The following is a 23,831-nucleotide window of genomic DNA, read 5'->3' on the forward strand; positions in this document are numbered from 1 at the left end:
AGTAAATTCATATTAATCTAGGCAGTAGGCTGTGTGGAGGCAGATGATTCAGGATCCCAGTTGCAAGGAGGATGCGATTCAGGGTCAAATTTTCAGGTATCCCTGAAGCTATAGGAAAGGCCACAGAATCATTTGTCATCTTTTCCTTCCTTGGGACTTTTTCTTTTTCCTTGTAAGTCCGAGATTTATCTAATAGAGTACAAGTGGAATTTAGTTCATTCCTACCCAGATGCTAGGATTTCTACTTCGTTTAGAAAATTCTTTTTCTTACTGCCCAGTGTATTGGTTTTGTATTGCTGCCGTAACAAATTATCACCAATTTTGTAGCTTAAACAATTAAAAAAATCTTACAGCTCTTATGGTGAGAAGTTCAATATGGGTAAAAATCACTGGGCAAAAATCAACCTGAAAAGATACATGCATCCCAATGTTCATTGCAGCATTGTTTATAATAGCAAAGACATGGAAACAACCTAAATGGCAATCAGCAGAGGAATAAAGAATATGTGATACATATATACAATGGAATATTACTCAACCATTAGAAAGAATAAGTAATGACATTAGCAGCGACATGGATGGACCTAGAGGCTGTCATACTGAGAGAAGTCAGAGAAGGACAAACATCCTATGACATCACTTACGTGTGCAATCTAAAAAGAAATGATACGAATGAACATAGAAAACAGAAACAAACTCATAGACTTAGAGAACAAACTTATGGTTGCCAGGGAGAAGGATAATTAGGGTGTTTGGGATGGACACGTACACACTGCTGTATTTAACGAACAAGGACCTACTATCTTGCCAAGAAACTCTGATCAGTGTTATGTGCCATCCAGATGGGAGGGGAGTTTGAGGGAGAAAGGATACATGTATGTGTATGGCAGAGTCTCTTTGATATTCACAACCTTTGCAGAAACTATCACAATATTGTTAATTGGCTATCAGATCAGATAGATCAGTCGCTCAGTCGTGTCTGACTCTTTGCGACGCCATGAATTGCAGCATGTCAGGCCTCCCTGTCCATCACCAATTCCCGGAGTTCACCCAAACTCATGTCCATCGAGTCAGTGATGCCATCCAGCCATCTCATTCTCCGTCGTCCCCTTCTCCTCTTGCCCCCAATCCCTCCCAGCATCAGAGTCTTTTCCAATGAGTCAACTCTTCACATCAGGTGGCCAAAGTATTGGAGTGTCAGCTTTAGCATCATTCCTTCCAAAGAAATCCGAGGGCTGATCTCCTTCAGAATGGACTGGTTGGATCTCCTTGCAGTCCAAGGGATTCTCAAAAGTCTTCTCCAACACCACAGTTCAAAAGCATCAATTCTTCAGTGCTCAGCCTTCTTCACAGTCCAACTCTTACATCCATACATGACCACTGGAAAAACCATAGCCTTGACTAGTCGGACCTTTGTTGGCAAAGTAATGTCTCTGCTTTTGAATATGCTATCTAGGTTGGTCATAGCTTTCCTTCCAAGGAGTAAGCGTCTTTTAATTTCATGGCTGCAATCACCATCTGCAGTGATTTTGGAGCCCCCCAAATGAAGTCTGACACTGTTTCCACTGTTTCCCCATCTATTTCCCATGAAGTGATGGGACAGAATGCCATGATCTGCGTTTTCTGAATGTTGAGCTTTAAGCCAACTTTTTCACTCTCCACTTTCACTTTCATCAGGAGGCTTTTTAGTTCTTCTTCACTTTCTGCCATAATGGTGGTGTCATCTGCATATCTGAGATTATTGATATTTCTCCCAGCAATCTTGATTCCAGCTTGTGCTTCCTCCAGCCCAGCATTTCTCATGATGTACTCTGCATATAAGTTAAATAAGCAGGGTGACAATATACACCTTAGACGTACTCCTTTTCCTATTTGGAACCAGTCTGTTGCTCCATGTCCAATTCTAACTGTTGCTTCCTGACCTGCATACAGATTTCTCAAGAGGCAGGTCAGGTGGTCTGGTATTCCCATCTCTTGAAGAATTTTCTACAGTTTATTGTGATCCACACAGTCAAAGGCTTTGGCATAGTCAATAAAGCAGAAATAGATGATTTTCTGGAACTCTCTTGCTTTTTCAATGATCCAGTGAATTTTGATAAATTTACCTGGAATGGGTGAATTTAACTCAGATGACCATTATATCTACTACTGCGGGCAGGAATCCCTTAGAAGAAATGGAGTAGCTATCATAGTCAACAAAAGAGTCTGAAATGCAGTACTTGGATGCAATCTCAAAAATGACAGAATGATCTCTGTTCATTTCCAAGGCAAATCATTCAATATCACAGTAATCCAAGTCTATGCCCTGACTAGTAACACTGAAGAAGCTGAAGTCAAATGGTTCTATGACGACCTACAAGACCTTCTAGAACTAACACCCCCCAAAACATGTCCTTTTCATTATAGGGGACTGGAATGCAAAAGTAGGAAGTCAAGAAACACCTGTGCTGCTGCTGCTATGACTGTCACGTCAGTCGTGTCAGTAACAGGCAAATTTGGCCTTGGAGTACAGAATAAAGCAGGGCAAAGGCTAATAGAGTTTTGCCAAGAGAACGCACTGGTCATAACAAACACCCTCTTCCAACAACACAAGAGAAGACTCAACACATGGACATCACCAGACGGTCAACACTGAAATCAGATTGATTATATTCTTTGCAGCCAAAGATGGAGAAGCTCTATGCAGTCAGCAAAAACAAGACCGGGAGCTGACTGTGGCTCAGATCATGAACTCTTTATAGCCAAATTCAGACTTAAATTGAAGAAAGTAGGGAAAACCACTAGACCATTTAGGTATGACCTAAATCAAATCCCTTATGACTATACAGTGGAAGTGAGAAATAGATTTAAGGGCCTAGATCTGATAGACAGAGTTCCTGATGAACTACGGGCAGAGGTTTGTGACATTGTACAGGAGACAGGAATCAAGACCCTATCCAAGAAAAAGAAATACAAAAAAGCAAAATGGCTGTCTGAGGAGGCCTTACAAATAGCTTTGAAAAAAGAGATGTGAAAAGCAAAGGGGAACAGGAAAGATATAAGCATCTGAATGCAGAGTTTCAAAGAATAGCAAGGAGAGATAAGAAAGCCTTCTTCAGTGATCAGTGCAAAGAAAGAGGAAAACAATAGAATGGGAAAGACTAGAGATCTCTTCAAGAAAATTAGAGATACCAAGGGAACATTTCATGCAAAGATGGACACAATAAAGGACAGAAATGGTATGGACCTAAGAGAAGCAGAGGATATTAAGAAGAGGTGGCAAGAATACACAGAAGAACTGTACAAAAAAGATTTTCAGGACCAAGATAATCATGATGGTGTGATCACTCACCTAGAGCCAGACATCCTGGAATGTGAAATCAAGTGGGCCTTAGGAAGCATCACTACGAACAAAGCTAGTGGAGGTGATAGAATTCCAGTTGAGCTATTTCAAATCCTGAAAGATGATGCTGTGAAAGTACTGCACTCAATATGCCAGCCAATTTGGAAATCTCAGCAGTGACCACAGGACTGGAAAAGGTCTGTTTTCATTCCAATCCCAAAGAAAGGCAATGCCAAAGAATGCTCAAACTACCACACAATTGCACTCATCTCACATGCTAGTAAAGTAATACTCAAAATTCTCCAAGCCAGGTTTCAGAAATACATGAACTGTGAACTTCCAGATGTTCAAGCTGGTTTTAGAAAAGGCAGAGGAACCAGAGATCAAAAAAATCAACGTATTGGGTCTGTATTCCTTCTGGAGGATAGTGGAGGAGAATCCATTTCCTTGCCTTTGCTGGCTTTTAGAAGACACCACATTCCTCAGCTTTTGCCCTCTTTCCTCCATCTTCAAAGCCAGCATGGAAGCCTGAGTTCTTAGCATGTGGTTCTGGTCCTTTGTGGCTGGGGAAAGTTCTCTGCTTTTAAGCATTTGTGATTTATATATTAATAGTTTGGCCCCAACTGGTTAATGCAGGATCACCTCCCCATCTCAAATAGACTTAAACCTTAAATATATCTGCAAAGTCCCTTTTGCCATGTAAGGTAACATATTGTCAGGGTCTGCAGTTTGGAGCATGGACACCCTTTGTTGTTGTTTAGTCGCTAATTTGGGATTTCTTTGGAAGGGATGATGCTGAAGCTGAAACTCCAGTACTTTGGCCACCTGATGCGAAGAGTTGACTCATTGGAAAAGACTCTGCTGCTGGGAGGGATTGGGGGCAGGAGAAGAAGGGGACGACAGAGGATGAGATGGCTGGATGGCATCACTGACTCGATGGACGTGAGTCTGAGTGAACTCCGGGAGTTGGTGAAGGACAGGGAGGCCTGGTGTGCTGCAATTCATGGGGTCGCAAAGAGTCGGACACGACTGAGGGACTGAACTGAACTGAACTGAAGTTGTGTTTGACTCTTCATGACGCTATGGTCTGTAACCCGCCAGGCTCTTCTGTCCATGGGATTTCCAGGCAATAATACTGCAGTGGGTTGCCATTTCTTTCTCCAGGAAATTTTCACAGCCTAGAGATTGAACCCACATCTCCTGCATTGGCAGGTGGATTCTTTACCACTGAGACACCAGGGAAGCCCAAAGGTAGGGTACAGTAGGGAAAATCATTTGTTACCAGTTAGTTTTCTTCACTTAACATTTTCCCTGGATCGGTTGCTTTCTATTTTCCTTCCATACGCTCCCAGCCCTCCTTGTATTGCTTAAATCTAGTCATGTGCACCACTGAAGCTCTGTCTCACGTTCCCAAGCATCTTGCGTGTACTCTGTCTTTGTGATAACAGTGTTCTTTACATGTCATTGTCACGGGAAGAGTGCTGTATGCTCCTCCTCTTTTGCTGTCAGTGCAGCTTGAAATCAGATACTCTATTGTGCAGACACAGGCAGGAATGATGTTTCCTGTTCAGCCTCACTGAACTTCTTCCAGCGAGCAGAAACAGTCCTGCTTCTAAATGACTTGATGCCCTGTGTCAGGCAGATCTGTTTGTTTTAGTTGCTAAGTCCTCTCCAACTTTTTTGTGACCCCCATGGACCATAGCCTGCCAGGCTCCTCTATCCATAGGATTTCCCAGGCAAGAATACTGAAGTGGGTTGCCATTGCCTTCTCCAGGGGATTTTCCCAACCCAGAGACTGAACCTACATCTCCTGCATTGGCAGGCAGATTCTTTACCACTGAGCCTGTCGGACAGATGAGGTTAACAAAAATACTTCTAAACTACCAGGAGTTAGAGGAATATAAGCGTTGTTGCTGCTTTCACCTATTGTTATTATCAAAAATCTTAAAATACACTTTCCTTTCATTTATGCCCCAGACTCACCTTGATATTCTGGAAAAAAGTGTGAACCACAAGCAGGTCTACTTCCGACAGGAGGTTCTCTGCCAGACGCTAGGAGGAAATTCCTGTCCGTTGGTGACCATCACAGCCATGCCGGAGTCTAACAGTGCTGACCACCTGGAGCAGTTCCGTGAGTAATCACATACCTTCTTTGAAGATTTGGTGGTGACGGTGGTCGGGGAGGTCCTCTTAGTCTTGGAAGCCCTCTGTCCCTTTGAGGTCAGAAATTCCACAAAGGGTTGGGTACTGGTCTACCTTTGTAGAAATAATACACCCCAACTCTTCTTGCTTTGTTTTGTTGGTCAGTTGCTAAGTCATGTCCAACTCTTTGTGACCCCTTGGACTGCAGCACGCCAGGTTTCCCTCCTTCACTATCCCCCAGAGTTTGCTCAAACTCTTGTCCACTGAGTCTGGGATGCCATCCAACCATCTCATCCTCTGTCATCCCCTTTCCTCCTGTCCGCAATCTTTCTCAGCATCAGGGTCTTTTCCAATGAGTCAGCTCTTCGCATCAGGTGGCCAAAGTATTGGAGCTTAAATATCAGTGTTGCTCTGTTATCATAGGGAGAAAAAAATTAATTGCATATTGTCAGAGAGATGAAATGACTTGTTGAAATTGAGAGCAGTTTAAAAGTGTCAGTCAGTTCTCCTAAAACAGAACTGGAACAGGAAAATGAATCAACATTTTCTGACCTCTAATCCAGGGACTTTTCTCACCATGCTCATTGCTGTTATACTACCCTCATGGTCAGTCACAGTTTGGAAATAAAAGAAGCTGAGTCTTGGAGAGCTGGCTCAATAAGTCCCTGAATGACCTGGATACAGTTTGGATCTGAAGAACTAAAAGTATGGAGTAGGCTCTAGCCAAGAGTTGTAAAACCAAACCAAAGCACACAGGCACACACAGAGATGTACATGCACACACACACGCAACACCCATTTCATGTTAGAATCCTGAGCACAGATGTGATTTTCTTTGTAACCCACCAGCTTTTAAAGTTGGCTCCTCCTGGCATAGTTTTCAACCTCAGACAAAAGCAAGGAAAACCAAACAGAATGAGGCATACTTTGCAATATGGAAAAGTTTGGGAAATGAAAGAAAAGGCTGGGGAATAAAAATCCAGCTAATTTATCCCCTAAAGAGGCAGCCTTACCTGATGAGGTGCTAACTGCATTCAGGTGAATCTTTGGTGGATAGGAAATGTAATTTCTCACACCCCATCAGCATCTGACAATGAATGCTTAACTGTCTGGCTAATCAACAACCGATTATCCCATCTGAATTAATAAGGCCATAACATGCTTTAATGAATAATAAGGGATTTTCCAAAAGTTCTCTGATGTGGTTCATGCATTTAAGAGCAGTTTCTCTAACAGTTACCACTTTCTTCCCTTGCAGATGAGCAGTTCATGGAAGTTAGAGACAGTAATCCTTCCAGGCAACCTTCAGAGAGCAATTATTTATTTAAGAAAGTGGATCTTTGTATGTCTGCATTTTGCAGGTTCAGTTTCTAGATAGGAGCTGAGAGGTACCCAATGTGTAATTATAACATAGAGTTGCCTCTGCGCTTGCATCTTTATTTACACTGACAATGGTACTTTTGTTGATATTATAACCACAGAGATCATTCTCCCTTTAAGGAAAGGACTTGAAACACAGTGCTTGCTTGCTCAGTTGCTGCAATTATGCCCAACTCCTTGAGACCCTATGGCCTAGAGCCCACCAGGCTCTTCTGTCTGTGGAATTCTCCAGGCAAGAATACTGGAGTGGGTTGCTGTTTCCTCCTCCAGGGGATCTTCCTGACCCAGGGGTCAAACCCGTGTCTCTTATATCTCCTGCATTGGCAGGCAGGTTCTTTACCACTCGTGCCACTGACACACAGTGAAAGCCCCTAAATAATTTGACACTTCCAAATAGTTCAGTTAAAAAAAATGAGAAAATTTTTCTTATCACATGTTCATGTGAATCAATGGAGACTCATTTCTGCTTGGGATCTAAGGTTGGTAATAATACATGTATACTATTGTTGGGGGGTGGGGATGGCTGGAAGCAGGACCTTAGTCCCCGTCTTCTTTAGAGAAATAATTCAATAGAGAGCGATATTGTGAAACAGATAAAGTGTTTATCAAAATCAAAGTACACGTGGAGGAAATGGCAACCCACTCTGGTATTCTTTTTTTTTTAATAATTATTAAAAATTGTTTTTATTGAAGGATAATTGTTTTACAGAAGTTTGTTTTTTTCTATCAAACCTCAATGTGAATCAGCCATAGGTGTACATATATTCCCCCTCCCTTTTGAAGCTCCCTCCCATCTCCCTCCCCATCCCACCCCCTCTAGGTTGGGAGCCTCTAGGTTGATACAGGTTGTTTGAGTTTCCTGACCCGTACAGCAAATTCCTGTTGGCTATCTATATTACATATGGTAATGTAAGTTTCCATGTTACTCTTTCCATGCATCTCAGCCTCTCCTCCCCTCTCCCCATGTCCATAAGTCTATTCTCTATGTCTATTTCTTCATTGCTGCCCTGTAAATAAATTCTTCAGTACCATTTTTTCTAGATCTGTATGTGTGTATTAGAATATCATATTTATTTATCTTTCTCTTTCTGACTCACTTCACTTTGTATAATAGGTTCTAAGTCATCTGCCTCATCAGAACTGATTCAAATGCATTCCTTTTTATGGCTCAGTAATATTCCATTGTGTACATATACCACAACTTCTTTATCCATTCATCTGTTGACGGACATCTAGGCTGCTTTCATGTTCTAGCTTTTGTGAATAGTGCTGCAGTGAACAGTGGGATCCATGTGTCTTTTCAATTTTGGTTTCCCCAGGGTATATGTCTAGGAATAGGATTCCTGGGTCATATGGTTGTTCTGTTCCTAGATTTTTAAGGAATCTCCATACCATCTCCTATAGTGGCTATATCAATTTACATTCCCACCAACAGTGCAAGAGCGTTCCCTTTCCTCCACACCCTCTATAGCTTTTATTGTTTGTAGACTTTTTGATGATGGCCATTCTGACCCGTGGGAGGTGATATCTCATTGTGGTTTTGATTTGCATTTCTCGAATAATGAGTGATGCTGAGCATCTTTTCATGTGCTTTTGTACATCAAAGGAAACTATAAGCAAGGTGAAAAGACAACCTTCAGAATGGGAGAAAATAATAGCAAATGAAATAACTGACAAAGGATTAATTTCCAAAATATACAAGCACTCCAATATTCTTGCCTGGGAAATCCCATGGACAGAGGAGCCTGGTGGGCGATAGTTCATGGGGTCACAAACAGCTGGACACAGTTGAGTGATCAAGTACATAGCACGCATGGAAGAGCACACGGGCGAATTCTCAGAGTGAATTGCCCCCAATAAGAATGGCTTAGTTCGCTTATATGGGGGCAGTCTTCTGTGTTTGTCTCTAGCCAGTAATCTTGCTTGGGCCCATATTTGGCCTGACTCAGGGTCCTTCCTGGTGGCACACGCATCTCTCAACCAAGATGGATTCCAGCGTGAAGGTTTCTGAGGGGCTTGGCAGGACGTATGAAAAAAAATGGTCACTTTGTCTTTCACCCAATCAGGGCCAATGCGCCTGTTGCTATTTTATCTCAAAGTGTCCACAGAAGACTGGATGCAGTGGCTCAGCCTGGTGCCCAACTATCTCCTACATCAGTCTCATGTATCTTCAGAGTTTTCTCTCTTAAACATGTGCTAACATGTCAGCTGTTGTTCATCTCAAGATGGGCAGGTGTTGAGAGGACCCAGAAATGAATGATGTTCATCTTCTTTTGGGCATCACTGACTTGGAAGTGACAACCACTGAGCTGAGTCCCGAGGAGAAAAGACCCATGGAGGCTGTCTTTACAGGTGTGTCAAGTGGGCATTTGCACAGATGCCATGCTTAGAAGGGGCTCAAACTTTGTTTAATGCTCTTCAGTCTCCAACTTGAAAATCCTAAGAAAAAAGTTCTGAAAGGGGCTTTGAATTTTCTCTAAGTTTATTTGGGTTTATTTATTTGGCCGTGTTGGGTCTTCATTGCATCTTGCAGGGTCTTCATTGCATTTTGTTGTGGTGCTCGTGCTCAGTGGTTGTGGCATGTGGGCTTAGTTGTCCCATGCGATGTGCGATTTTAGTTACCTGACCAGGGACCAAACCCATGTCCCGGGCATTGGAATGCAGATTCTTAATGACTGGACCAGCAGGGGAGTCCCTGTATTTTCACTGTGCAATGGACCCTCATGTTGAGCAGCTGGTCCTAGGCCTAATCTAAGTTCCTATAGCTGAAAAATGAAAAGGCTAGTGTACAAATGAGGTAAGTGGGGCTCAGGGAAGTTAAATATCACAGTCAATGGTGGTGCCTGATTTCTGATTTTCTTTTTCTGACTCCTGGGTGCATATGCACAATAAATGCGCTAACACAGTCATCAGAACTGGTGTTCAACATCACCATTCAGGCTCCACTCTGATCCAGGACTTCCTCTTTCCCCTATTCTATGTCCTCACACTATTGGAAGCTAGTTTAGTTGTTAAAGCAACTCACACTAAATTGACCACAGGTAAATGCATTATCCTCTTCCTGCTCACAGTGAATTTTATTTTCTTCTCCTCACCCAATGTAAACATTTTCATGGAGGATATTTCAGGCACTGTGGCAGGAAGGAAAGAAGGAAGGAAGATTCATAACCCTCCAGACCCTTAAGATCCCAGTACAGAGCTGAGATTGCATGACCTGAGCCTCAGTGCTGGATTCATAGTCCCTGATGGGTTGCAGAAACAATTTGTTCAGCAGCTTTCAATATATACATGAGCACAGGTCTTTACTGTAAAGAGCAGAATATGAACATCACCTACCCTCCAAAACACAATACCATGCCTGTAAATCAGAAATAAAACAACTTCCTTTGAACTGCAGTGTGTCACATTGTTTTAGGACAAGAAAATAGCCAATGAGCCAGTAGCTCTGGACTCTTCCTGCCTGCAGGCTTCAATTGTCTTATCTGCTTCCTCCCTGCCTGGGTCACCAGCTTCAGCCTGCACTTGTATTTAAATGTGATGTGACTGGTTTCAGATTCAGCGGCTGCCTCTCATCCCTCATAAGGAGGTTTTGGGTACTAGAAGACTTTCTTTCCACTGAGCAGGATTATCACTTCAGTCTTATTTTAGAAGTTCAAGAAATGAGAGCATGGGGGCCCAGGGAGAAAACACTTCCCCCCACTGGAGACTGGTTCCCTGATAGTCTGACCTAAAGTCCTAGACCAGGGGCTTGTTGAGAACAATTTATTGGTTACTTTTAATTCTTTCTTGACTCTGGGCTCCAGAGAGTCTTTCCTGGAAGGATTCATTTGCTTTGATTTATTTTTCTAAAGCATTTTTTAAAAAGATATTTTCCTGGAAACATTTAGCCTTACTTTCCTGATAAATATAGTTTTGGTTCAGTGAAAGTGAAAAGCGAAGTGAAGTAGCTCAGTTGTGTCCGACTCTTTGCGACCCCATGGACTGTAGCCTACCAGGTTCCTTCCTCCATGGGATTCTCCAGGCAAGAATACTGGAGTGGGCTGCCATTTCCTTCTCCAGAGGATCTTCCTGACCCAGGGATCAAACTGGGGTCTCCCTCATTGCAGGCAGATGCTTTAACCTCTGAGCCACCAGGGGTTCAGTAGTAGCCAGATTTAGGAGACATAAGTTCATTCCCTGGGTCAAGAAGATCTCCTGGAGAAGGAAATGGCAACCCACTCCAGTATTATTGTCTGAGAAATCCTATGGACAGAGGAACCTGGTGGGCTATAGTCCGTGGGGTCACAAGGAGTCAGACGCGACTTAGTGACTGAACAACAAGTAGCCAGATTTGCCTGGTATATGTTTTATCTCTCTCCTGAGAATTGAGGGTGAGTGACTTCTCACAATGGTCCCAAGAGAGAAGGCTCATTTTAGACCTGGAGATCTAAGCCTCAGAGCCAAAATGCTGGCAGGTCCCCGAGAGCAGAGTCACTGTCCACCCTTTCAGTGCGATAGTGAACAGGGAAGTTCTCCGAGAAATTCTCGTTGAGGCCGTGTGGAAGAGACTGACTTGAAAAGAAATGGAGAATAAAAGGGAGCTGTTACAAAAAGGATAAATGATTCATTCTAGCATCAGAGACTCTCAGTGGATAAGCCCTAGAGGAATTAGGCAGTCTGGGTCTTCTTAACTGGTAGGATTCCAGAGGTCAAATGAACCCTGGATGTTTGGGACGTGTAGAGCAGAGAGCCAGTGAAGAGTGAACAGAGTCTAAGAGGGTGGGATAAAGGCTCTGACAGGTTGAAATAGAAGGCATTGGATGAGCTGGTCTGGAGGTAGGTTTGGTAGGCAAGATCTGTCCCACACATGGATTTGGGTGCTTTCTGAGACTACTCTCCATTGGTTAGTGATTTTCTGGCATAATTACACTTAGCCTAGTTAAATCCTTCTACACGTTGTGTGTTAGCAGATATTCCAAGAGTTGAGAAATCATATTTTCTTTAGTTTGTGTATGGTAAGTCCCCTACATATGAATGAGTTCCATTCTAAGAGCGTGGTCATAAGTCCAACAAAGTTAGCCTAGGTACCCAACTAACACAGTCATCTGTATACTACCGTGAAAGTGAAAGTGTTGGTCGCTCAGTCGCTCTTTGTGACCCCCAGGGACTATAGCCACCAGGCTCCTCTGTCCATGGGATTCCCCAGGCAAGAATATTGGAGTGGGTTGCCATTTCCTACTTCAGAGGATCTTCCTGACCCAAGGATTGAATCCAGATCTCCTGCATCTCCTGCATTGGCAGGCAAATTCTTTACCATTTGAACCACCAGGAAATTCCAAAAATACTGGAGTGAATAGCCATTCTCTTCTCCAGGGATCTTCTCAAACTCAGATCTCCTGCATTGCAGGCAGATTCTTTACAGTCTGAGCCACCAGCCCAGATAGTACTGCACTATAATACATTAAAAATACTGTACAAATAATACATAAAATACAAACATAAAAAATTAACATTTTTAATCTTACAGTACAGAACCTTGAAAAGTACAGGGGTACCAGCTACATAAGCATTACTTTTTGCTTCCAGACATCCTGGGCTTGAAATAAAGATACTGTACTACTTCTCCAGGAGCCTCCCAGGCGGCACCAGTGGTAAAGAACCTGCCTGCCAATGAGGAGACGTAAGAGACACGGGTTGTAGACTTGGGTTGCCAGATCCCCTGGAGGAGAGCATGACAACCGCCTCCAGGATTCTTGCCTGGAGAATCGCATGGGCAGAGGAGCCTGGCACGCGAAGGTCCACAGGGTCGCAAAGAGTCAGACACGACTGCAGGGACTTGGCACAGCACTGCGGTACTGATCTCTGTACAGGACGGCATAGTAAAGTTCACAGAAACACAGCACTTGTAGAGGAGGCACGGCGGGTGACAACGTACGCCAGACACCTGGACTAACTTATGTGATTGACATGTGAACCCACGCTTGCATCTTTTCAAAGTTTGCAACTTGAGTTCATATGTAGGGGACTTGACTGTTCTCTTCAGGAGTGGTGTGTGTTTGTGTGTGTGCATGTGTGTGCTTTTGGATTGGAACTGAGAGAAGATACTGCATTTAAGAAAACTAGAGAACAATTCAGAAGGTTAAAAAAAAAAATCTCGGGGGAGGGGAGTATTGTTTCTTCAAACCCCATTGAAAGTGGATGAAAAACCAGGAAGGGCAGTTGGTCTGCCTTTTCGAGGGCTCAGCCACTGCTCTGCCTGGCTTCCTACTCTTGCAGAAGGGCTGTCATTATCTCCCTTTTGCAGATGGCCAAGTTAAGCCTCACTAAGGGTATACAGCCAGCCTGAAGCCCCATGTTAAGAGGTTTCTCAGAGAGGAGACCCCAGGTCTCTACCCCACAGTTCCAGAATATCCCCCTCTTTAGGGTCTGCCCTCACTGAGAAATTTCCCAGAAATGCACACAATCCAAACACACTGCTTGTTGAAGACCATCGTCATTCTGTCAGCTTTTCTATTTTCTCCACATTTCCCCCATCCCCTCACATTATTTTTTTTTCTTTTTTAAAGATTTTTATGATGTGGACCATTTAAAAAAATCTTTACTGAATCTGTTACGACATTGCTTCTGATTTATGTTTTGCTTTTTGGCCTGTGAGGCGTATGGGATCTTGGTTCCCTCATCAGAGACTGAACCTGCGCCCCCTCTGCAGTGGTAATTCGGAGTCTTAACCACTGGACCGCCAGGGAAGTCCCTCACGTTTTCAATGACCATTTCAGTCCAGGGAAAGTTGAGTTCCTTTTTAGTTTGGGGTCACATCTCTGTGATGGAAGCTTCATGTTTTTCTCAGGAACTTTCTTGCTGATTCTTTTCCCCTTTGGACATCTCTCCATCCATGCCCCCGAGCCGCATTGGCTTGACTATCCTTAAGAAGAACCTTAGGGGGGAACAAGTCTGTGAGAATTTTCCAAGGCAGAATGACATTCTCTTGTTAGAAGCTGTCCTTCTCCAAGCGAACAGTGACTGCCTGACTCATGGACTGGTGAGAAGCCGAGAAACAGAGGTGAATGGAAGGGGCAGATCTGCTATTTCTGCCCTTGGAGACACCTCTACCTGGCATTTATTATAACCTGAAAGAGCAGAGTCTACCCTTCTGTGTCTGGAGGTGAGGTAATCTCACAGGTCTGCCATAGCCTCTGATGGCTCACACACTGTTCTTTCCAGGGGGCCTGAGGTACAGAACAAGAGACTGTGTTTGCTGCTGTTAAAGAATACCTTTCTCTTGTTCTTTCCCTTAAAAATATTCGTACAAGAGCAATGTTCTATTCAGCCTGCTATTATGCTAAAAGCTTTTTCTTGGAAGACAATAGCTGTTCTCAGGAAAAAAAAGATTTACACGGGGTCCCCAGGGTGTAATGAGCTACCACACAGCACCTGCCTCGGGTTGGGAGTTGTCACTTGTAAGTGGTTTTAAATTAGAACGGAGTGGAAAAATACACAGTTACAGAATTCCCCTTTTGGCTTCGTTGCAAATCATTTTCCACCCTCTCTGGCCTTTGTCTCTTCCTGAGACACCTGATCAGGTATGAAGAACAGAACTTTCCAATGAGGAGAGTGTGAAGTGACAGTAACGGTCCAAGGAAAACAGAAACCTGAAGTGGAAACCTCTCCCTCTTGGAAATTTCTGTTTCGGTTTTGTCCCCCACCCCTCCTGGAGGCACGTGGGGCTGAGTACTGCTAAGGGATCACTGAATTTTAGAACTTCAGCATCTGTAGACCGTGGAGTCCAGATTCCTCCATTGCTAGTGAGGGATTGGAGGTCAGATGCATGAACTGACCTGTGTTCGTCTCCCACCTGGTTGATGGCAGATGGGGTTTGAAACTTCGGACCTCTCGTCTCCTGATTAAATTAAGTGCTTTTCTCTCTCTCCTTTTTTTTTTTTTTTTGGGTAATGCATTGCTGTTGACAAGTTATTAGGACTAAAAAATGAGCTACAAGAGTATGAAAAACTTCTCTGTATGGAAGTTTTTAATAAAAACAAGTTAGAACTACTGAATTGTAACCTTTTCTTGTCTTACAGTATACATGTTTTCAGGCAACCAGGGCTAGGAACCATGGTAGACATTAGGAAGATAGAGATGAATAGCACGTGATTCTAGTCTTTGAGACACTCTTGATAAGCATTGTGTTTGTGTGTATGTGTGTGACTTATGCAAACAAGTCATTATGATACAGAAGTTATACAAGAACAAAGTTCAGTGGAAGCACTGAAGAGAGAGCCTTTTTCTTCTTGGAATCAAAGGAGGGCTGGTACCTAGGAGGGACAGCTTTGAAAATCCCATGTGTGTGACGATCCTTTATTGACACACCGTTGCTTTTAAAGAAATCTCAGTGGACAATCCCAAAACTATTTAAAGAACTGTTTAAATCTTTCTTGAGAAGACATGAAAAGGGGAATATATAAAATGCATGCAAACCATCGTAAATTCATCTTTTTTCATCTTTCTTACTGTTACCAATCTACACAGACAAATAGAGGTTCACAATAATCCCACCGTTTTTCAACACAAACCTTTTAAACTATGACATTTAGATCAGTTAAGTATCTCCTTTCTACTTCCCATTTTGGCCCAGTCACTCTAAGAAAAGGAAGATGAAGAATTCTTTCTCCTTCCAAGGCTGGTTGGAGGCAGTGGGAAAAACTACAAAATCTTACAGTTGAATAGTTTTGCTTATTATACCCAATCATGTAGTTTACTCTTACAGAGTTTTTACATAATATATCATTTTGTCCTTATAGTTCCTTTGTTCTATAATGATAAAACTGAGATTCAGTATCAATGCCATTGGATCTGTGTCTTGAACTCAGACTATGGCATGCAGTGACGTGGAGGTGTGTCTTCCCAAGCAGGAAAATAGCTTTTGTAGAGACACGGAGGCCTGGAAATAATCGCTGTGAACATCTCAGGGTGCCAGAACTACAGGATGGTGGATTGAGTATGGGATCAGAAAATAAGGTGGGAAAGATAAATTGGGCTGAGTTAAAAAATATACCTTATTTTTCATATTAGTTTCTCCTGAAGTCAATGATGAAGTAATAGGATGCTGTTAAAAGCAGAGAAATGACAAGATCAAATCTGTTTTGGAGGAAGATCTTGTGGCAGGAATGTAGGGGATGGAGGAGGAAACGGCAACGTACTCCAGTATTCTTGCCTGGAAAATTCCATGGACAGAGGACCCTGGAGGGCTGCAGTCCCTGGGCCGCAAAGAGTCAGACCCAACTGAGCACACACAATGCAGGGGAAGTCTGGAGTGCGAACATGGTGACATGACACCCAGCACCTAGAAGCTCATAAGCATTTAGACCCAGATTCAGACTCACTGGGGTCCTGGTCTCGACTCTGCCATTTGCTAGCTTCACGAGCTTGGAAAATATGTTTCGACACTTCATGCTGAGGTTTCTCCACTTATAAATTGCGGGTGACAGCAGTACCTTCTTCACGGGGCAATCTGAAGCTTGTGAAAGGACTTAGAGCACGGGACGCAGTATTTAAGAAAAATATCAACTGTTAGTCTTCTACCTGGTTGATGAGATTCCCAGGGAAGATGCTGCTGCTGCTGCTAAGGCACTTCAGTCGTGTCCGACTCTGTGCGACCCCATAGACAGCAGCCCACCAGGCTCCCCGGTCCCTGGGATTCTCCAGGCAAGAACACTGGAGTGGGTTGCCATTTCCTTCTCCAATGCGTGAAAGCGAAAAGTGAAAGTGAAGTCGTTCAGTCGTGCCCGACTCTTAGCGACCCCATGGACTGCAGCCTACCAAGCTCCTCCGTCCATGGGATTTTCCAGGCAAGAGTACTGGAGTGGGGTGCCATTCCCTCCCAGGGAAGATAAGTCTATGGAAATGGGAGGGGAGGGTCTGAATTTAGGAGATATGTCTAAGTTAGGAGTGAGAGGTCTTGGTGATTAACAGAGAATAGGGATAAAGAAGGAGTTGAACTATTTCTCTTTTGGGTGATGGGTGCACAGTTTAATACTAATAGAAGAATACTTGAGAGAGTGAGACTGTTATGAATGGATATTGAGTTCAGTTTTGGAAATATTCATTTCCAGAGGCCTGCAAATTATATAACTCAGGTTAAACATGATCATAAAGCCAATATACTATAAGATATAATCTATTTAAGAGGGAAATAAAACCAAGTTGCGTTACCTGATTAATTTTCTAAATTAGCAAGGATACTATAAGTTGACTCTATGTGGTTACTGAAGCAGAAGCATGTAATATATTTCATCAGAAAGTGAAAGTGAAGTTGAAAGTGAAGTTGCACAGTTGTGTCCGACTCTTTGCAACCCCATGGACACCAGGCTCTTCCATCCGTGGGATTTTCTAGGCAAGAGTACTGGAGTCGGTTGCCATTTCCTTCTCTAGGGATTCTTCCTGACCCAGGGATTGAACCCAGGTCTCTTGCATTGTAGACAGATGCTTTACCATCTGAGCCACCAGGGAAGTCTATATTTCATCAGAATCCATGCCAAAACTGTTATATCCTGTAAATATGTTCATAGGATTTAACAATTTATATCTTTTAAAGGTAATTAACTGTTTACAGAATGTTTATATATGATTAACTGTTCCTCACAATAGCTCTGTGAGGTAAAGAAAAAAAAATTACATTTGTGGTTTCCATTTTTAGCTGTTAAAATTGAGGCCCTAAAAAGTCATGTGGTTAGTAAGAGCTGGAGCTCAGATTTACCCCCAAATGCTCTAGCTCCATAACCCTAATTCCATATTCTAGGACCTTTCAGCTCTTCAGTCATGAGAGAAAATCCTTTATCGTTGAGGTGCAATTCTCTGCATGTAAAAATACTTGTTTATATAGCAGGTAATACATTCTAGGCTTCTCCAATGTGCCTAGTACCTGTGTAGTCTGATTAACATTAATAACCCTTGTAATTAAAAAAAAATCTATACTACAAGTCCTTTAATTAATAATTTGTTTATTTATTTTGTCTTTTTCTGTAAACTTTTTAAAAAACTTATTCTTAATTGAAGGATCATTGCTTTACAATATTGTTGGCTGTGAACATCTCAGGGGTTGGCTTCTGCCACATGCCAGTAGGCATCAGCCATAGATATACCTATGTCCCCTCCCTCCTGAACCTCCCTCCCATCTCCCACCCCATCTCAACCCCCTAGGTTGTCCCAGAGACCTGGTTTGACTTCCCCGAGTCATACAGCAAATTCCCATTGGCTGTCTATTTGACATATGGTAGTGTATACGTTTCCACGCTACTCTCTCCATTCAAAAATAAGGAACGCTTCACGAATTTGCGTGTCATCCTTGCTCAGGGGCCATGCTAATCTCTGTACTGTTTCAATTTTAGTGTATGTGCTGCTGAAGTGAGCACAACAATTTATTTTTATTTTTTGCCATTGATACCATGAAATTCCACATTAGAACAGAATAGCCCTTGTAATTTTAGTAAAATCTAAATCTTTCTGCCTCCGCAAAACCCTTGTCACCTGTATCTTACCCCTTAAACACTCCATACCCTTCAACCACACTCACCTTCTTTCTATTCCTTGAACACAGCAACCAAATTATCTTCCCCAGGCCTCTGGATTTGCTGTTCCCTCTGAGTGGAAAACTTTACCTCTGTAGCTTGGCAAGATTGATTTCCTCTGTGTCTTATATTATCCTTGCTCAGGTTGAGGAAACCTTCCTGGGTCACCATATGTAATGTTCTTTCGCTCAGAACCTCGTTATTACATGACCTTGTTCTATCTTCCTCACAGCCCCTATGACTGAACTCCATACGGACACAGATTACATGCTGTGTTTTTTCACTGTTGTATCTCTAGGGTCTAACAGTTCCTGCAGAAAGCCGGTGCACACTCAATATTTATTGAACAAATACATGAAATTTTTGCATCTATTTTTCCTTCCACCCACAATGCAGGGACACCTCTTGAAAAGTTAACTTTTTCCTTAGGTATTTCATGGGTTACTCTCAGGTAGCCTCAACTGTACTCATAAAGTAGCTGTTGGATATAGTCACCCTTATGGGCCACTCCATTCTTCCCTGATGCTTGGGCTTGTTTTGTTAGTTGTCAGCTGTCCTCAAAGCTACTGAAAGGATTCTTGCTACTGCCATTGCTGGGTTTTCAGAGAGTTGCTTAATTCCGTGTAAAGTTGGGAGGAATTAGCACTCTCTAAAACTCCCCAAAACAATGCTGCTTGGCACCGAAGTGCCTTAAGTTTCCTCTGAAAGAAGCTCCTTCTTCATACACTGGACAGGGACAAATTGGCAACCCATGTCTCCATTATTCAGATGTTTTTCTTTCTCAAGAGTCCCTCACCTGAGACCTGAAAACTCATACTCCTTGCTTGTCTTCCAGCCTCAAATCCTAAGGCTTCCCTGCCTGCCAGCACATGTTCTCAAGGGTGGGTCATGACCAACCTTCCAGTTCCCCAGATAATCAAACTCAGTTTACGAGGCTGCAGTAACCAGACACTCTGATTCATATATTTCATGGATGTCTCATAACATGATTGGCTTCCCAGGTGGTACTGGTGGGTAAAGAATCCACTGCCAATGCAGGAGATGCGAGAAACCTGGGTTAGATCCCCAGGTCAGGAAGATCCCTGGAGTAGGAAATAGCAACCCACTTCAGTATTCTTGCCTGGAAAATCCTATGGACAGAAAAGCCTGACGGGTTACAGTCCATGCAAGGAGTTGGATGACTGAGCACACATGTGCAACATGACCATGTATTTGTTATTAAAATCCCTTATTTTAATAGAAAAGGACAATGTAGTTGATTATTTATGGATATTTATATATATATATAGAAAAAGTATAAAACCATTCTGAAAAAAAAATAATACCAGATTCAAAAATAGTGATTCCATCTGAAGATGGTGGAGCATAAAGAGGAAAAAAATGAATATTTATTGGGGAGTTTGAATTTCTTAAAGGAAAAGAATTTTAAGGAAGATATGACAGAAAGTGTGAGCTTTTAAATCTGGATGGGCAGGCACATGAGTGTCTGTCCTATTGATTTTTGGATTTCCTACTATATTTGTATTTCATATTTAAAATTTAAATTAAAAATTTAAATGTTAACATGTCATCCTTAATCAAAAATTGATAAACTAGTATAAAATATTAAATTAACCACATATTTTTCATCTTATTATTCCCTAAGCAATTGCTTTTAACAGGTTCATGTTTTTCTTCAGTGCACACACACACACACATATACTCACACATAAACACATGAACTCATGCATACTGATTCCTGAAATTCAGACTTAATGAACTTAAATTAGCCTTTCTGACAATTCTGTCCTGTGAAAGTCCAAATCTCTTTCCCATGAATTCCAAGATTGACAACCTCACTAGATTCTGTATTACCAATTATACTCCCACAAAAATGTAGGAGAATATTTTCCTCCAGGGCCCAACCAACAATGGATTTACCAGTCTTCTACATTTTCCTGTTAGTTAAAAAAATTAATCCCCTTCTCTCAAAATACCATTTCAGTGTTATTTCCATTTGAATCTCTTTGTGCATTACTCAAGTGATACATATTTTTAAATGTTATTTATGTGTCTTTCTTTTAAGTTACTCAATTTTAAGAGTCATCTGTCTATTGTTTTATTAGATGCTTTGTTTTTCCCTAAATGATGTAATAGGAGCTCTTTGTATATTAGAAATATTCTTCTTTGTTAAACATTGATTTATTTAGCAAATATTTATTAAGTATTGATCATTGTTTTAAGATAGGGCAACAAATGGTTGATGTTTTCTAGTGACTAGGGTCTGTCACTTCTTTTTAAATTTGTTAACATCTTTGCTTAGTTTTCATAGAGTCCAGTATAATAATTTTTTCCTTTATTCTTATGAAAGTAATGTGTTAGGGAAAAAATATGATTTTTAAAGATGATGGAAGTAAGGCCCAGTGAGTTAAAAGCGAGTGGTGCATGGTTGCGTAGCTATTAAGTATGAAGCCAGAAATTGGAAACTGAGTCTTTTATAATAACAAAAATTGCTTTATTTTAAATGCAACACTTATACAAGAATTCGTGTAACATAAGGTCTAGGATGGAGAAGGCAATGGCACCCCACTCCAGTACTCTTGCCTGGAGAGTCCCATGGACAGAGGAGCCTGGTGGGCTGCAGTCCATGGGGTCACTAAGAGTCAGACAGGACTGAGTGACTTCACTTTCACTTTTCACTTTCATGCATTGGAGAAGGAAATGGCAACCCACTCCAGTGTTCTTGCCTGGAGAATCCCAGGGACGGGGGAGCCTGGTGGGCTGCTGTCTATGGAGTCGCACAGAGTTGGACACGACTGAAGTGACTTAGCAGCAGCAGCAGCAAAGGTCTAGGTTAAGAACAATAAAATGGACACCCAGGGATATACTTCCCATTTTAAGAAATGGAGCATTACTCCATATTTTAACCCCTGTAATCCTTGTTCCTATGTGTGTGCTCAGCCATGTCTGACTCTTTGCGACCCACGGACTACAGCCCACCAGGCTCCTCTGTCCATGTGATTTTCTAGGCCGGAAACACTGGAGTGAGGTGCCATTCCCTTCTCCAGGGGATCTTCTTGACCCAGGGACTGAATTTGCTTCTCCTTCATTGGCAGGTGAATTCTTTACTACTGTGACTCCAGGGAAGCCCCTTGTTCCTATGACCCCACAGTTTCTTCATTTGAGTAGCTATCATCCTGGATTTGTGTGTTAAGTAGTCTCTTGCTCTTCTTTATACATGAAAATCACATTTATATATCTCTAAACAGCCTACTGTCAAGCCTGCTATTTGGGGCTTTAGGTAAATGGAAACATACTGTGTATGTAAATCTTGTGTTATAATGGGCTTATTTTGTTAATAACATTTTAGACTGAACCATATAACATGTTGGAATTGCATCTGAGCCATTCATTTTCACTACTGTATAATACTCCCAGGTATCAATTTAGGTCTATTCATCCATTTTACTGTTGATGGCTAATTGAAATATTTATAATTTTGTTTTGTTTGCTATTACATACAGAAGGAATGGAAAGTTGCTCAGTCATGTCTGACTCTTTCCGACCCCATAGACTGTAGCCTACCAGGCTCCTCCATCCATGGGATTTTCCAGGCAAGAGTACTGGAGTGGGGTGCCATTTCCTTCTCCAGAGGATCTGCCCGACCCAGGGATTGAACCCGGGTCTCCCGCATTGTAGGCAGACACTTTACCGTCTGAGCCACCAGGGAAGCCCTTTACATACAGAATATGTATACAAATAAAGAGCCTGTTGATGAGGGTGAAAGAGGAGAGTGAAAAATCTGGTTAAAACTAACTATTAAATAAACCAAGATCATGGCATCCAATCTTACCTCTTCCTGACAAATAGAAGGGGAAATAGTGAAAGCAGTGACAGATTTCATTTTCTTGGGCCCCAAAATCACCGTGGACAGTGACAGCAGCCATGGAATTAAAAGACGCTTGCTCCTTGGAAGGTTAGCTATGACAAATTGCCTGTAAATTGCTTCAGGCCTGTCCAACTCTTTGTGCCCCTATGGATTTAGCCCACCAGGTTCCTCTGTCCATGGGATTCTCCAGGCAAGAATACTGGAATAGGTTGCCATGCCCTCCTCCATGGGATCTTCCTGACCTGGGGATCAAACCCATGTCTCCTGTGGCTCCTGCATTGCAGACAGATTTTTACTGCTGAGCGACTGGGAAATCCATGATAAATCTAGGCAGCATATGAAATTTAAAAAGCAGAGACATCACTTTGCTGACAAATGTCTGAAGTGTCAAAGCTATGGTTTTTCCAGTAGTCACATACAGATGTGAGAGTTGGATCGTAAAGAAGGCTGAGAGCCAAAGAATTGATGCTTTCAAATTATGGTGGTGGAGAAGACTCTTGAGAGTCCCTTGGACAGCAAGGAGATCAAACCAGTCAATCCTAAAGGAAATCAACCCTGGATATTCACTGGAAGGACTGATGCTGAAGCTGAAGTTCCAATACTTTGGCCACCTGATGTGAAGAGCCAGTTCATTGGAAAAGACCCTGATGCTGGGAAAGGTTGAGGGCAAGAGGAGAAGGGGATGACAGAGAATGAGATGGTTGGATGGCATCATCAATTCAATGGATATGAATTTGAGCAAACTCTGGGAGATATTGAAGGACAAGGAAGCCTGGCATGCTGCAGTTGATGGGATTGCACAGAGTTGGACACAACTTAGTGACTGAACAACAATAGCAACAATTTAGTGTTTTGTTTCTGGTTGCCCTCAAGATTTTCTCACTAACTTTGGTTTTCAGCAGTTTGACTATCATCTATATAGGTGAGATATATGTAGATATGCTTGTAACATTTATTCTGCTTAGAATTCTGTGAGCTCCTTGCATTAAGGATTGATTCCTTAATTTCTCTGTCTAATTTTTCATTGTTAGTATATAGAAATGCAAGTGATTCCTGTGTATTGATTTTGTATCCTACAACTTTGCTAAATTCACTGATTAGCTCTAGTAATTTTTTGATACTGTCTTTATGGTTTTCTATGTACGGTATCATGTCATCTGCAAACAGTGAGAGCTTTACTTCTTTTCCTATCTGGATTCCTTTTATTTCTTTTTCTTCTCTGATAGCTATGACTCCCAGAACTATGTTGAATAATAGTGGTGAAAGTGGACACCCTTGTCTTATTCCTGATCTTTCAGTTTTTCACCATTGAGAATAATGTTTGCTGTAGGCTTATCATATATGGCCTTTACTATGTTGAGGTAGGTTCCTTCTATGTCTATTTTTTGGAGTTTTAATCATAAATAGGTACTGAATTTTGTCAAAGGCTTTTTCTGCATCTATTGAGATGATCATATGGTTTTTATCTTTCAGTTTGTTAATATGGTGTATCACATTGATTGATTTGCATATATTGAAGAATCCTTGCATCCCTGGAATAAACCCAACTTGATCATGGTGTATAAGCTTTTTGATG

At 42.0% G+C, this 23,831-nt stretch overlaps 1 protein-coding gene and 1 non-coding gene across 2 annotated transcripts in view; one reads left to right on the forward strand and one right to left on the reverse strand.

Moving 5' to 3' along the window:
- The window catches only part of AGBL1 (AGBL carboxypeptidase 1), a 926,260-nt gene that overhangs the window by 219,634 nt on the left and 682,795 nt on the right, over positions 1-23,831 (forward strand). The window contains exon 17 of the mRNA XM_061394342.1: positions 5,300-5,453. Coding sequence (XP_061250326.1) covers positions 5,300-5,453 — 154 coding nt within the window. The remainder of the gene's footprint in view (positions 1-5,299; positions 5,454-23,831) is intronic.
- Positions 18,128-18,231, reverse strand: LOC133234861 (U6 spliceosomal RNA). Its single transcript, XR_009732351.1, has one exon. It is a non-coding gene; the product is annotated as a U6 spliceosomal RNA (small nuclear RNA).

This window comes from Bos javanicus, chromosome 21 (assembly GCF_032452875.1).
Source record: "Bos javanicus breed banteng chromosome 21, ARS-OSU_banteng_1.0, whole genome shotgun sequence".
NCBI lineage: Eukaryota > Metazoa > Chordata > Mammalia > Artiodactyla > Bovidae > Bos > Bos javanicus.